The sequence below is a fragment of the Primulina eburnea genome, chromosome 3 (genome assembly GCF_022965805.1).
Source record: "Primulina eburnea isolate SZY01 chromosome 3, ASM2296580v1, whole genome shotgun sequence".
In the NCBI taxonomy this organism is placed as follows: domain Eukaryota; kingdom Viridiplantae; phylum Streptophyta; class Magnoliopsida; order Lamiales; family Gesneriaceae; genus Primulina; species Primulina eburnea.
This window is the reverse complement of record NC_133103.1, coordinates 44,925,068-44,938,499: the sequence shown is the minus strand read 5'-3', so window position 1 is coordinate 44,938,499 and position 13,432 is coordinate 44,925,068. Positions and strand designations below refer to the sequence as shown.

Sequence of the window (13,432 nt, the reverse complement as noted above, 5' to 3'; positions counted from 1 at the left end):
GGTTCGCAGGGGTATACTAGATCGACATTATCGAATTGCACTTTTTGAGGAGAGAGACGAACAAAAAGTCATGATTCGTATTTTGTAACTAAGTGTGCCTTAGAAATGAAAAAATAAAATTAATATTACTCGAGCTCAAACTCTATTAAGTACTTAAATCTAAGAGACGAATTTTGAGCACCACTCAAGATATGCTCCAGTTCTCTAAGCTTGAATTAAGCCGAGCTCGAGTCGAGCTTTCCTCAGGCTGCTTGACATACTTGGACTGCTGGTGAAAGAAACTCCTACAGTCATTAGGACAAGGTTTAAATCAATTTTACCAAATAAAAACTGAAGAAAGACAACAATTCAAGATCATCAAAATAACTATCCTACATGAAATTGTGGAATATAAGACCAAATTCACGATCATTTACTACTTGGAAATTTGGAAGTTATTATCAGCTTTACACGTCATCAGTTAAGGATGTAGCCAACAACCGACAGTTTGTACAGAAGCAGTGGGAACGCCGCATTTCAAAAAAGCTACAGTGTACGATTGTCAGAAGAATGTCGACATGGCTATTCAACGGATATAAAGATTCAAATATATTCAATGTTACCGTTGGAATCAAAGCCTATAAATAGCCGAGAAGGTCAGCTGAGACAAGATAACATTATAATATACGAAGAAAACTAAGTTACCCATCTATCAAGCTATACAGTCAGTTTCAAGAACTCTACGCATATTCTTTCAAAACTCGGTTTTACAAAAGCTCACACTTATTATACATATCCATAGCTTTCAGGCTATACTTTGAGCTTCAAACACAAACATTCATTATTGTTTTATTCGATCTTTGTAAGATCAGTTGTGCTTAAAAATTACATCAATTGAGTACTGGTACAAATTAAATTTAAGCTAAGAGTTTCAGTCTTGGCAGTGTTAAGTTTAAACTAAAGCGGGTTTGTACAAACCATTGTATATATCAAAGTCTTTTAGTAAATATCATATCCTCAAGATAGAAGGGGTGACGTAAGAGTGTTTGAAATCTCCGAACATCCAAATCTTGTGTTGCTTATTATTGGTTTTATTCTATCTGTTTTTCCGTTATTTCTGCATTTTTATTAAGTTAACTGATTGATATTGATAACAAGATTCGCGAATTCAGTTTATTACCAAACTGATTCATCCATCGAAAAGTTATGAAAATTGTCCAGTGTTTATTCAACCTTCTTCTAAACACTTTATCACACCCAACCGATCCTGACAGCTGCCCTAACGGAAAATTCCACAAGACAGACCCCAAAGACGACAGAGAGAGAACAAGGATCCCAAAAGAAGACAAGTTATCATATGGTTAATCACTCATTACCATGAGGAAAATGCTACAACTATTACGTCGCCTCTTAAGATTTGACACCAATCACGAGCTGTCTGTGAAATGAAAAGTGGAGAATCAAGATTCTTAATAACCAAAGGATATGATCCGAACTATACAGTCAAAATGTTAGTGGATGACAAAAAGTAAATGTTGACAAAATGGTTGACAAAGAGAGCCGAGCTAACAAAAAGCGGAGAAATGTAAAAACCCTCAACCTCAAGTGATTAAACAACCGCTGCATCAAGTTTCTCTATTTGCTTGGTCTCAGACTCAATAGTTGCCTTGCTCTCCTGTCTCAGAAATCTTTTACTGCGAGCCACGCGAATTGGTCTTCCCATAAACTCCTGCAAAGTAAGAACTTCTTAGAAGTTTTTACTCCATCCCATATAAATTAAATCCATTCTTGCAGGCAATGTCAACAAACGTTGTACGAAGCCCGAATCCCAATAGGACTATTAGAAACAATGTTTTCCAAAATTATAACTCATAAAAGTTAGTTCAAAGTATTTAATTTCATTCTTTAACATGCATCGAATATATGCCGGAGATCGGAGAAGGTATGCTTGAAGTTTATATCATGACGTCTGTGTGTACGTTGGTTTGGGCATTCTGTGGTCGGTCTTGGTTTCTAATATGGTATTTGCATATCAAGAGTTTGAGCTTGTCACCACCGGCTCTAACACCATGTTAGAAACTAATTTTTCCAAAAGCTTGCATTCAGGAGAGCTAAGCAAAAGGCCGCCAACAGTACGTTTAAAGACAATTGATGATTACCTTCCCTTCAAATGTGGCAAGTGCTGCTAGGGCCTCAGCCTCGGTGTTGAAGGAAACAAAGCCATACCCCGCCGACCGTCTCGGTTTATCTTGAAATACCACTTCAGCAGAAACAGCATTCCCACCATTAGCATTAAAGAATTCCTTCAAGTCGTTCCCCCTCGCTTCAAAATGCAAATTTGCAACAAACAAGTTGTGTACTGGCAAAGGTTTGGGCTGTGGTGGAGATGAAGGTTTCTTCTTCTTTGGATTGGCCCAGTTAAGCTTCAAAACTCTACCCTCGAATTCCTTTTTCACAAACATAAAACAGACAAGTGATTACCGAATGGTATAATTACGGTCGTGCAGGCATCCATAAGTATTTTACAAAAATCTTTAAAACCCAAACACTTGCCTTGGATTCGAGATCATTAAGAGCTGCAACAGCTTCTTCATTTGAAGACATTGTTACGAAGGCGAGACCCCTGTTTCTTGTTTTGTTATACATTGAAAACTTTATCCCACCAAAAAAGAAAATGGAAAAAAAAGAGCATCATAACATGAACCCATAATAAAATTTACAACAAAATGTAACAAATCAAGCTTTTCCGGTGAGGCAAAACATGACAAAAAACGACCAAGATTGCATTTTTAGTGAAATACTTACTCGGCACCCAATCAAAATCAGTGCAGGTTAACATCCAAACTTCGAAAAATTTTGTTGATTGTCACAAATTACAATGTCATGTATCATAGTATTTGTAGGTAAACCAATATTACATGCCACCCCATGATAATCTATAAAATTAATATCGCAAAAAGAAACAGAGAATAAAGATTAAGAAAAGAACACCTCAATATCAACAACGGAGCCATAATTTTCAAACAGGGGTCGAATATCATCAACAGAACATGTCCAGGGAACATTCTGAACAATCAACCTCGTGCTAGAAACTTCATCCTCTGCCTCTTCTACGGCATTCTGTGCGGCGAGTGGCTGGGATTGAGGTTGAGCCTGTACATGGAGAAAGTAGAACCGAAGATTGGAGCTATATGGGTTCGTTCTGAGCGAAATAAAACTTGGTTTCGAGAGCCGAGGAAACTGATGGGTGGTGTGCGAGAATTGTGGAGCGATGGGATAGTTATACACGAGACTAAATGCCGCCATCGGAGCTTTCTTGTTTCAGTAAGGCGAAAAGGAGAGACGGATAAGAGAAGGGAGGAGAAGGGGAAACGTAATTAGAAAATTGATTTATATATAAGTAACTTTAATTTTTTTATATTAAGGAAATTTAATATAAAAATTTCTGAGATGAAATAAAATTAAAGAAATATAAAGATTAATTTTTATGTTAGGATTGATCATCTAAAAATTTTAAAATAAAATAAAAAGTGACTAATAAATTATTAAAAAAGTTTGTGTTAATTAATTATTATTTATAAAAATAAAAGTGAAGGGCCGCGTTTGGTTTGGAAGATAAAATAAACTAATAATTAGTATGTAAATTATAAAGAAAATAATTGTCGTAGAAATATAATATATGGTGTAAAATAGTTTTTTGTTTGGTTTGATTTTTAAGTGTAGAATAATTTTGAATTTTTTGATGAAAGGACAAAATTGTCCTTTCCTCTTTTTTTTTCTTCTCCCACTCCGGTGGCGGCGGTCCGGCAGAGGCGTGGGCGGCGGTCGGCCGGAAGCGGCGGTGGATGCCGAAAACGCCGGCGGTGGTGGCCGGTGGTGATCGGAGATTGCCGGCGACGGCGGTCGGCCGGAAGCGGCGGCGGATGCCGGAAACTGCAGTGGTGGTGGCCGGCGGTGGCCGACGACGGTGGTCGGCCTTTGGCGGGGTTGCCGGTGGAAGGAAGTGGTGGTGAGTTTGAATTTAGGAGAAATGTAAAATTGGAAAAATAGAATATATTATGTTGAGGATTGGGGGAGGGGTGAATAAACTCTACTCATTTTTCTTTCTTTTCTGATGAGGTACTAAAATCCTGTTAGGGATAGTAGTTTATCTTGTGCGAATACTTTCACCTGATTACAATAAAACGTGCGGAAACAATCTGATGAAGTAGTTGAAAGACAATAAAACAATAGGCAGCAGTTGTTTATGGAAGTTCGAAGATAAACTCTTCTACGTCTCCCCTTCTCCTATTTCCAGAAGGTATAACTAAAAGACTTTGGATATTACAGTACAACTCTTGTACACACCCACTTCAGAAGGACTTATACATCGGCCTACTGAAACTCTTAGTTTCTCAACTCACAAAAATGCTAAACACAAAGTTCTGAAAAGACTCTTTTCAGATTACAAACTCTTCTAGATAAAGTATAAGTGATGTAAAGATTGTGAAGAGTGTAAGAATCAGTAGCACAAGATGATCTTCAAAAGATCAGATATTAGCTATGAAGCGTGTGCTACTTTTCTTTGTGTTGAACTTTAAGTACTCAAGGAATTTCGAGATTTTTCTGATGGAGATAATAGCTTTTGTTCCTTGAAAGATGATATTATGCGAAGTATCGTGTCGTATAAGGATTTGATCCATGTATATATAAACGACTGAGTTCAACGTTCACAATCAGAGGATGTCTCCAGATAATTGATACAATCAGCTTTATTACCAAAAGAAGTTCCTGCAGAAAAGCTATAAAACAATCAGTCTTATTTCATACTTAATTGGGTAAAATGCATTAAATGACTCCGTATAGTATTTAATGCTGCAATTAATACTAGTACTAGGAACTCTTTAACGGTAACAATAAAGGTAGCAACGTTAGGAAACGTCCTCTACTGGTTTTGTATTACTATCCTTTCTACTGGTTTAGTTTTATGAGACCAGTAGCTTCTGATAAGTTAGTCTACTGTTCTGGTCTGCTGGTTTTAGTTAATCATCGCCACAATAAAATTCATGTCTAACAATTTCCCCCTTTGTGGTGATGCCAAAACCTAAACAGTAGAAAGTTGATAAATAAAGCAGATAATCATTTAAACAAAAAGAATAATGTCAATAAAGTATCAAAGAAAATGATCAATCGGTTTCAATATCCCTGAAGATGACTTCTTCATTCTGAGGTTCTTGAAGTCTTCTGTTTGATGGTTCAGCTTCATCTTCAGGTTGTCTGGCTCCTGCTGGATCTCCTCTATCTTCCCCCTTTTTGACATCAGCCGCAACTACATGGGCGAAGAGGTCCTTCAGTCTTCCGGATATGTTTTGAAAGCCATCGGTTAGCATCTCCAGATACGGAGTTTGAGAAGAGATGCGATTATCCAGCGAAGTGAGAGATTGATTTTGAGAGTCAATCTTGGCATCCATAAGTTCCACGGAAGTAGAAAGTGATCGGAAGAGATCATCATGCTCAGTGATTCAGTTGAGTATATCAGTTTGAGTAAGCATGATGGTACCGTGAGTTCTCGATATAGCCTGTCTGAAAACGACGGTTTCAGCATACATCTTTTCCATGGTTTCCGCCGTGTTATAGATGTGTTTGCCCATTCGTTCTCTGAAAGATTGAGCACCACTGAATTCTGAGATGTTTTCACAGGACATACGTTTCACTAAATCAGATATGTTGTTGAGTTCCCGTTATAGAGACTCAATCTGAAATTCCAGGTTAAATGCATCTGATTCCGGGGAGGGAGTTCGCGCAAGCATGCGTTGCTTAATCTCATAAAGACGAGAGTTCGTCTCAGTCAGAACAGGATGAGAGATAGTCAACGCAGTAGAAATAAGGTTAGCATTCATAAAGGCAGTAGAAGGACCAGGGTCTGCTGTGCGTGCTTCTGGAAGTGTAGAGACAGTAGGTTCAGCAGCAGCCAGTGGAAGAACAATTTCTTCAGCGGGAACGGCCAAGTCAGAGGCTAAAATTTCTTCCGATGGTGCAGTAACAGCCCGTGAGACTGATGGTTCTTCAGTAGAAGGTGCATGTAACGAACCGTACTTTTCATACTTAAAATTTGCGGAAAAATTAAAAATTTTCTTGAATATAAACATCCATAGGGTCGTCACTCATCATTAATCAAAATAGTATTTGAAATCAATGTCGCCACTAAAATTTGCTAAAAGAAAAGCTGCCTCATAATATCTAACATTCAAATCATAAAATCATAGTGTAAATGTTTTCATGCTTAAAATCTTAAAAGAACGTAGGCGGTCCTCGGGTCTAGCCTCCCACTCAGTCCAAGCCTGCCCCTTGGTCGCCACCTCCCGTCTCCTCATCAATATAGTCACCTGCATCGATCAAGTCTAGTGAGTCTAAAGACTCAACACGTATAAACTGGGATAACGAGTACTACATAATAAAATCGCATGCAACTTTAAAATAAGACGTACATAAACTTGAGCTTGCATAATAACTTGAATTTGCATACATATATAGACGTGCCATAACGTGAAACTTTCATAATCATAACTGCATACTTGAGCATACTAAAACATACATGACTTCATCATTTTTCGTTGAGGATGTTTCAAAGCAAGTGATCCATACATAATAAACGCCTGATCAGACACACCACAGTACTGGGCTGACAGGGACGTATCCACTGCCGCATACATGAGATCCCCGTTCATGATTTAACGGGCTGGTTGGTCCCCGTTCATAATTTAACGCTTTCCAACCACGATCTAACCCGTTCATAATTTAACGGGGCGGAGAGGTCCTCGGCCACGTTCACCGACTTCCAAACCCATTCATAATTTGGTTACAAGACATTTAGCATACCTCAAAAACTTAAAATATTTTCATTGCACGTCATACATACTTACTTGGCGTTGAGGGATTCGTTGGACTTCGATCGGGGCCATTGCTGCACATACTAACATGAATTTGCATACTTCACTTGCATAACTTAACGTAGAAATCGTACTTACTCTCAAGTTCAATCATTACTTAGGACATTCTAAAATTTCCCATGACACGACCTTGATAATCCTTGCACTAAATCATGACATCAAACCTCAAAGCATACTATAACATTTTTCCCAAAATAAAAGGACACGGACCCCGTGCCTACATCCGTGTAGGGGTCCGTGTAGACTCGGGTTAAAAGGGTTCGGAAAGAAGGGTGGACACGGACCCCGTGCCAGGGTCCAGGTGGAGGTCCGTGTAGACTCTGGAAAAAGGCTTCGAAAAGAATCAAAGGCACAGTCCCCGTGTCAGGGTCCGGGTGGAGGTCCGTGTAGACTCTGTAATGGCGCACCAAGAGAAAAACAAAGACACGGACCCCGTGCCAGGGTCCGTGCTTGGGTCCGTGTACCGGCGGGACAAACGAAGCTACGAAAATTCTGTACATGCTTTGCTCAACTTTCTAGACTCGGTTGCACGGACTATGAAACGACACCCCGAGACCCATCCTATCATGCCCTAACATCAAACCATAAACGTACAACCACCCAAGGCAACGATGTTCCCCTACGACACATCCAATTCAAAACATAGCAATTGACACCAATTCGTTACCTACGACTTCTAGTGCGTGTGAGTGCCTATCGACACTAGGCGACGCATCAATTGACATCCTATCATCATAATAATCATACTTATACACAGCAACGATCACCCGTCGATCTCCAACGAAGCCTGCAACAAAAACTACAAGAACACAATTTTCGTAAAAGTCGCAGTTTGAGCAGTCCCACGAAAAACATCATAACTCACTCAATTTTCATCCAAAAATCTCGAATTTTATATCAAATCGAAGGTATCGAATATTTCTATAATTTTTTAGTTGAAAGTTTTCTCAAAATCCCGACAGAAAAATCTCAGTTTTTATCAGAACAGTAAGTTGCGAGATTTCAGATCTAAAAACTATTTCAAACGCATTCAAACTATTTTCCGCTCAAACGACGAACGTCACACATGGATTTTCACGCATAAAATAACACGACGCATACTATGACAAGATCGATGTAGAAAGAACAGATTATACGTGCCTTTTGATGATAAACGTTACCGAACCGGCGATATCGAAGCGGAGATGAGAGCGAGGTTGATCCGGAACGATCGTGCAACGATTTCTTTGAAGAAACTCGACAAAAATCCTGCGGGAAATAATCAGAGAAAGGGGCGGCTGTTCTTGGGGAAGGAGAACCCTAATTTTCTCTCTTTTTAAAAATATGAAAAATATGAATGTGTGTGTTTAGTGTGTGTAAAAACGTGTAGGTGTGTGTGAGTGTGTGTAAAGTGTGTGTGTTTTTAATTTAGGAGAAATTTGTGCTAAAGTAACTAAATTAAATACTAATTAAAAGTTAACACCTAATAATTTGCTCAAAACTCTTCCATAAAATGATCACACACCAATTTTTTAAAAATTTTAAACTCTTAAATCACTAAATACATAATAATACTTTAAAATATTAAAATTTAATAACTTATTAAAAATGCCCCATCTTCAACTTAGAGTAAAATACCATGTTTTAAATTGTCACAATCGTCACCGGTCTCTTCCTCGATCCCGACTCGACTAATCGCCTGAAACATGAAACTTGAAAAAGACATTTCAACGTGCATCCCATAACATGAATAATTTAAAATAATGCATTTTCATAAATTATGCATGGCCAAAACTCATTTGAAAATAATTAAATGGTCTAATAATTAAATGAATGCATGGGTCATACGTGTACTGAATTTGGGCACTACAGTTCCTCCCCACTTATAAAAATTTCGTCCTCGAAATTAAGTTTTATCGAACAACTCCGGGTAGCAAAGTCTCATATCTGTCTCTGACTCCCATGTGGCCTCTTCCACTGATTGGTTTAGCCACCGAACTTTGACTAGCTTAGTCACTTTGTTCCGAAGCCTACGCTCTTGCCTGTCTAGGATTTGGACTGGCCTCTCCTCATAAGACAGGTCTGGAGCAAGCTGCAACGGCTCATAACTCAGAATATGCGAAGGATTCGCCAGGTATTTCCTCAGCATCGAGACATGGAACACATTGTGCACCCCGGCCAGATTCGGCGGAAGGGCAACACGATAGGCTAGTGTCCCAACTCTGTCCAAAATCTCGAACAGCCCAATGAACCTCGGACTCAGTTTGCCTCTCTTTCCAAATCTCATAACACCCTTCATAGGTGCTATCTTGATAAAAACGTGATCTCCTACGGCAAACTCGAGATCTCTTCTCCTTTTATCGGCATAGCTCTTTTGACGGCTTTGGGCAGTCTTCATTCTCTCACGAATCTTGACCACCACGTCTGCAGTCTGTTGAACTATCTCCGGACCAAGTTCTGTCCTCTCACCAACTTCATCCCAATGAACTGGTGATCTGTACTTCCTCCCGTACAACGCCTCATAGGGAGCCATACCAATAGATGCTTGGAAGCTGTTGTTGTACGTGAACTCCACTAGAGGTAGTCTAGACTCCCAAGTTCCTTGAAAATCAATCATGCAAGCTCTCAGCAAATCCTCTAAAATCTGAATCACTCGCTCAGACTGCCCATCTGTCTGCGGATGAAAAGCTGTACTGAAAAGCAACTTTGTGCCCATGTCCGCATGTAAGCTCTTCCAGAAGGACGACGTAAACCTTGGGCCCCTGTCGGACACAATTGAAACTGGAAATCCATGTAAACGAACTATCTCCTTGAGATAAAGCTCCGCATACTGCGTCATGGAGAAAGTCGTCTTCACTGGTAGGAAATGCGCTGATTTAGTGAGTCGGTCCACTATAACCCAAATAGAATTCGATCCTCTGACTGATCTCGGCAACCCAACCACGAAATCCATAGTAATGTTCTCCCACTTCCACTCGGGAATGGGGAGTGACTTAACCAACCCTGCTGGTCTCTGATGTTCAGCTTTTACTTGCTGACAAGTGAGACATTCTGATACGAATCTACGGATGTCTCGCTTCATCCCTGGCCACCAATACAATAACTGTAGGTCTTTGTACATCTTGGTACCTCCTGGGTGAATGGAATACGGAGATGCGTGTGCCTCTGTCAAAATATCCTGTCTGATCGAACCAACACTAGGCACCCACATCCTACCTCTGTATCTCACAATTCCGTCTGAAACTGTGTACAGCACACTGCCCTTGGCTTCGTCTTTCAGTCTCCATTTCTGTAACTGCTCATCTGAAGACTGACCTGCCCGGATACGGTCTAGCAAATCAGATTTGACTATCAGATTAGACAGTCTAGGAGCTCTGCCCTCTCGATAAACCTCTAGACCAAATCTCTGAATCTCCGACTGAAGCGGTCTCTGAGCTGACAACTGAGCGATAACTGCCACTTTTCTACTCAAAGCATCTGCGACAACATTAGCCTTCCCCGGATGGTAGCTAATTTCGCAGTCGTAATCTTTCACAAGTTCCAACCACCGTCTCTGTCTCATATTCAACTCTTTCTGCGTGAAGAAATATTTGAGACTCTTGTGGTCAGTGAAAATCTGACATTTCTCGCCGTATAGATAGTGTCTCCAAATCTTCAGTGCGAAGACAACGGCGGCTAACTCTAGGTCGTGAGTCGGATAGTTCTTTTCGTGCACTTTCAATTGCCTGGAAGCATAGGCTATGACCCGACCCTGCTGCATCAATACTGCGCCTAACCCGAGCTTAGATGCATCGGTATATAACACAAAGTTTCCTTGCCCTAATGGCATGGCTAGTACCGGCGCAGAAATAAGAGCTTGCTTCAATGTGTCGAAGCTCTTCTGACATTCATCACTCCACACAAACTTAGCATTCTTCTTGGTGAGTGAAGTGAGTGGCACTGCTATGGATGAAAATCCCCGTATGAACTTACGGTAGTAACCGGCTAAACCCAAAAAGCTGCGGATTTCTGATGCATTCTTTGGCTCAACCCAATCCTTAACTGCCGCTACTTTGGCTGTATCCACCTCAATGCCGCTACTAGAAATTATATGACCCAAAAATGCTACCTTCTCCAACCAAAATTCACACTTACTAAACTTCGCGAACAACTTGCGGCTCTGCAAGGTCTGTAAAACTGTCTTCAAGTGCTGGCTGTGCTCCTCATGGCTCTTCGAGTATATAAGAATATCATCAATGAATACTATGACGAATTGATCGAGAAATGGCTGAAATACTCGGTTCATGAGATCCATGAAAATTGCTGGGGCATTTGTCAATCCAAATGGCATCACCAAGAACTCGTAATGCCCATACCTGGTTCTGAAGGCCGTCTTGTGAACGTCTGCATCCTTAACCTTCATCTGGTGATACCCTGATCGGAGATCTATCTTAGAGAAAACTGTAGCTCCCTGCAATTGATCAAACAAGTCTTCGATTCTAGGTAGTGGGTACTTATTCTTGATCGTTACCTTGTTCAGCTCTCGGTAATCGATGCACAGCCTCATACTCCCATCCTTCTTCTTTACAAAGAGCACTGGTGCGCCCCAGGGTGAGAAACTAGGGCGGATAAATCCTTTGTCGAGGAGCTCCTGAATCTGCTGCTTGAGCTCTAACATTTCAGCTGGAGCTAATCAGTACGGTGCCTTAGAGATTGGCGCTGTGCCTGGCACGAGATCGATTGCAAACTCCACCTCTCTCTCTGGTGGAAGGCCTGTGACGTCATCAGGAAAGACGTCTGGGAGGTCTCTGACTACTGACACCTCTGGTAAAGATGGAGTGGGCACGTCAGGCGCTGAAATAATACTAGCCAAAAAGGCCTGACACCCTTTGGAAATCAACCTCCTCGCCTGCATGCACGAAATCATGCGAGGAAAGCTTCTCCATCTGGCTGGTTCAAAAAGAAACTGTTCCATGCCCGGCGGTCTAACCAAGACTGACCTCTTCTGAAAATCGATAAGAACTCTGTTCTTAGTCAGCCAGTCCATTCCCAATATGATGTCAAATTCAGGCATCGGCAATAGGATTAAATCTGCATATACTAGGTGGACATGCAGTTCTAGATCAATGTCTCTGATCACACTGGTAGCCAACAGCTCTTCCCCTGACGGGACTGTCACCGAAAAGTTCACGTCTAGGCCAATGGACTTGAGGTCCAAATGATTAGCAAACGTCTCTGATATGAAGGAGTGAGTGGCTCCTGAGTCTAACAGTGCAGTTGTGGATAATCTCTTAATAAAAATGTTTCCTGAGATGCGTTAGTACAACACAACTTATTTTCCCAAAATTACTAACATAAACCTTAAGCACAATAGAACACAATAACCCTAGGCACACAAAATATTACTAGCACGCTAATAATCCCAAGTAAAAATATTCCATATGCAAGGCAAAATAATACTGGGCTTAGGTAGAAAAGTTTACCAGTCAGTAAGGTGGTGTCTGGGTCCGCCTCCTGAGCATGCATGGCGAATACCCTTCCCTGGGTTGGCTGCTTCCACTGTGGGCACTCTTTCAGCATGTGATCTGTAGCCCCACATTTAAAACATTTCCCGGATCCCCATAGGCACTGTCCGGGATGCTGGCGATTGCACTTCTGGCACACTGGGAAGTTACCGGGCTTCTGATGCGCCCCTTGCTGCTGAATTGGACCCTTGCCCTTTGGCGGTCCTGGATATGGCTTTTTCCCAGGCGGCCCCTGAAACGGCCTCTTAAACTGGGGTCTCTGCTGTTGTTGCTTCTGGTGTTGCGGTGGTGCCTGATAGGGCCTCTTGCCCTGCCTGTTCGCCTCAATATCTCGCTGGTCTTGCTCTGCCGCCAGAGCTCTAGAGACGGCAACTGCATAAGAAGTAGGGCCAGCTACCCTCACGTCACGGCGCAGGATCGGCCGCAACCCATTTAAAAAGTGCCTCAACTTCGCCTGGACATCATTAGCAATGAGGGGCACGAAGTGACATCCCCTCTCAAACTTCCTAACAAATTCTGCCACGCTATTGTCCCCCTGTCGCAGCGTCATAAACTCGTTGGTGAGTCTGGTTCGTACTTCCTCAGTGAAGTACTTGGAGTAGAAGACCTCCTTAAAACCATTCCAAGGCAGCACCTGCAAATTGACTGCCACTGATGCACTCTCCCACCATAATCTGGCGTCCCCTGTCAGAAGGAACGTGGCACATCTGACCCTATCTGTGTCGGTCAGTTCCATAAATTCAAAGATTACCTCTATGGACTTAATTCATCCATCTGCTACCATCGGGTCAGTGGTACCCGAAAACTCCTTAGGACTCATCCTCCTAAACCTTTCATATACTGCCTCTGGTTGGGGCCTCGCCCCTGCACCCAATGCTGCTGCCTGGTTTCCCGCAAACTGTCCGAAGAACTGCGTCATCCCAGCAAGCATCTGTGCCTGCATATCTGGTGGTGGAGGTGGTGGAGGATTGGCCCTCTCCTCATCTCGATGTTCCCTGTCCTCAACTCGATGCTCTCTGTTCTCATCCCTTGTTTCCCGGT

The 13,432-nt window shown here is 41.7% G+C and overlaps 1 protein-coding gene across 4 annotated transcripts; it reads right to left on the bottom strand.

Annotated features, from left to right (window-relative positions):
• On the bottom strand, positions 1 to 3,359 carry LOC140827615 (28 kDa ribonucleoprotein, chloroplastic-like). Of its 4 annotated transcripts, none has more exons than XM_073190364.1 (5): positions 2,971 to 3,359; positions 2,533 to 2,631; positions 2,139 to 2,426; positions 1,550 to 1,708; positions 1 to 284 (listed from the first exon to the last, which is right to left on the bottom strand). In XM_073190364.1, exons 1-4 carry the CDS (start codon positions 3,283 to 3,285, stop codon positions 1,589 to 1,591), a joined length of 822 nt encoding a protein of 273 aa, XP_073046465.1. In that variant the 5' UTR covers positions 3,286 to 3,359; the 3' UTR covers positions 1 to 284; positions 1,550 to 1,588. The 4 variants fall into 4 exon arrangements, with proteins under 4 accessions (XP_073046465.1, XP_073046466.1, XP_073046467.1 ...); XM_073190365.1 differs by having other exon boundaries at positions 1,580 to 1,708; XM_073190366.1 differs by lacking the exon at positions 1 to 284 and adding an exon at positions 1,399 to 1,417 and having other exon boundaries at positions 1,580 to 1,708.
• Between the last annotated feature and the right edge of the window lie 10,073 nt (positions 3,360 to 13,432).

Bases quoted from the DNA above. Each gene is read 5' to 3' on its own strand.
- LOC140827615 (XM_073190364.1), bottom strand. From the start codon at position 3,285: ATGGCGGCATTTAGTCTCGTGTATAACTATCCCATCGCTCCACAATTC. The intron at 2,632-2,970 runs GTGTTCTTTTCT...GGTGGGATAAAG, and splicing joins GCTCCGTTGTTGATATTGAG to TTTTCAATGTATAACAAAAC. The intron at 1,709-2,138 runs GTAATCATCAAT...CTTACTTTGCAG, and splicing joins TTGCCACATTTGAAGGGAAG to GAGTTTATGGGAAGACCAAT.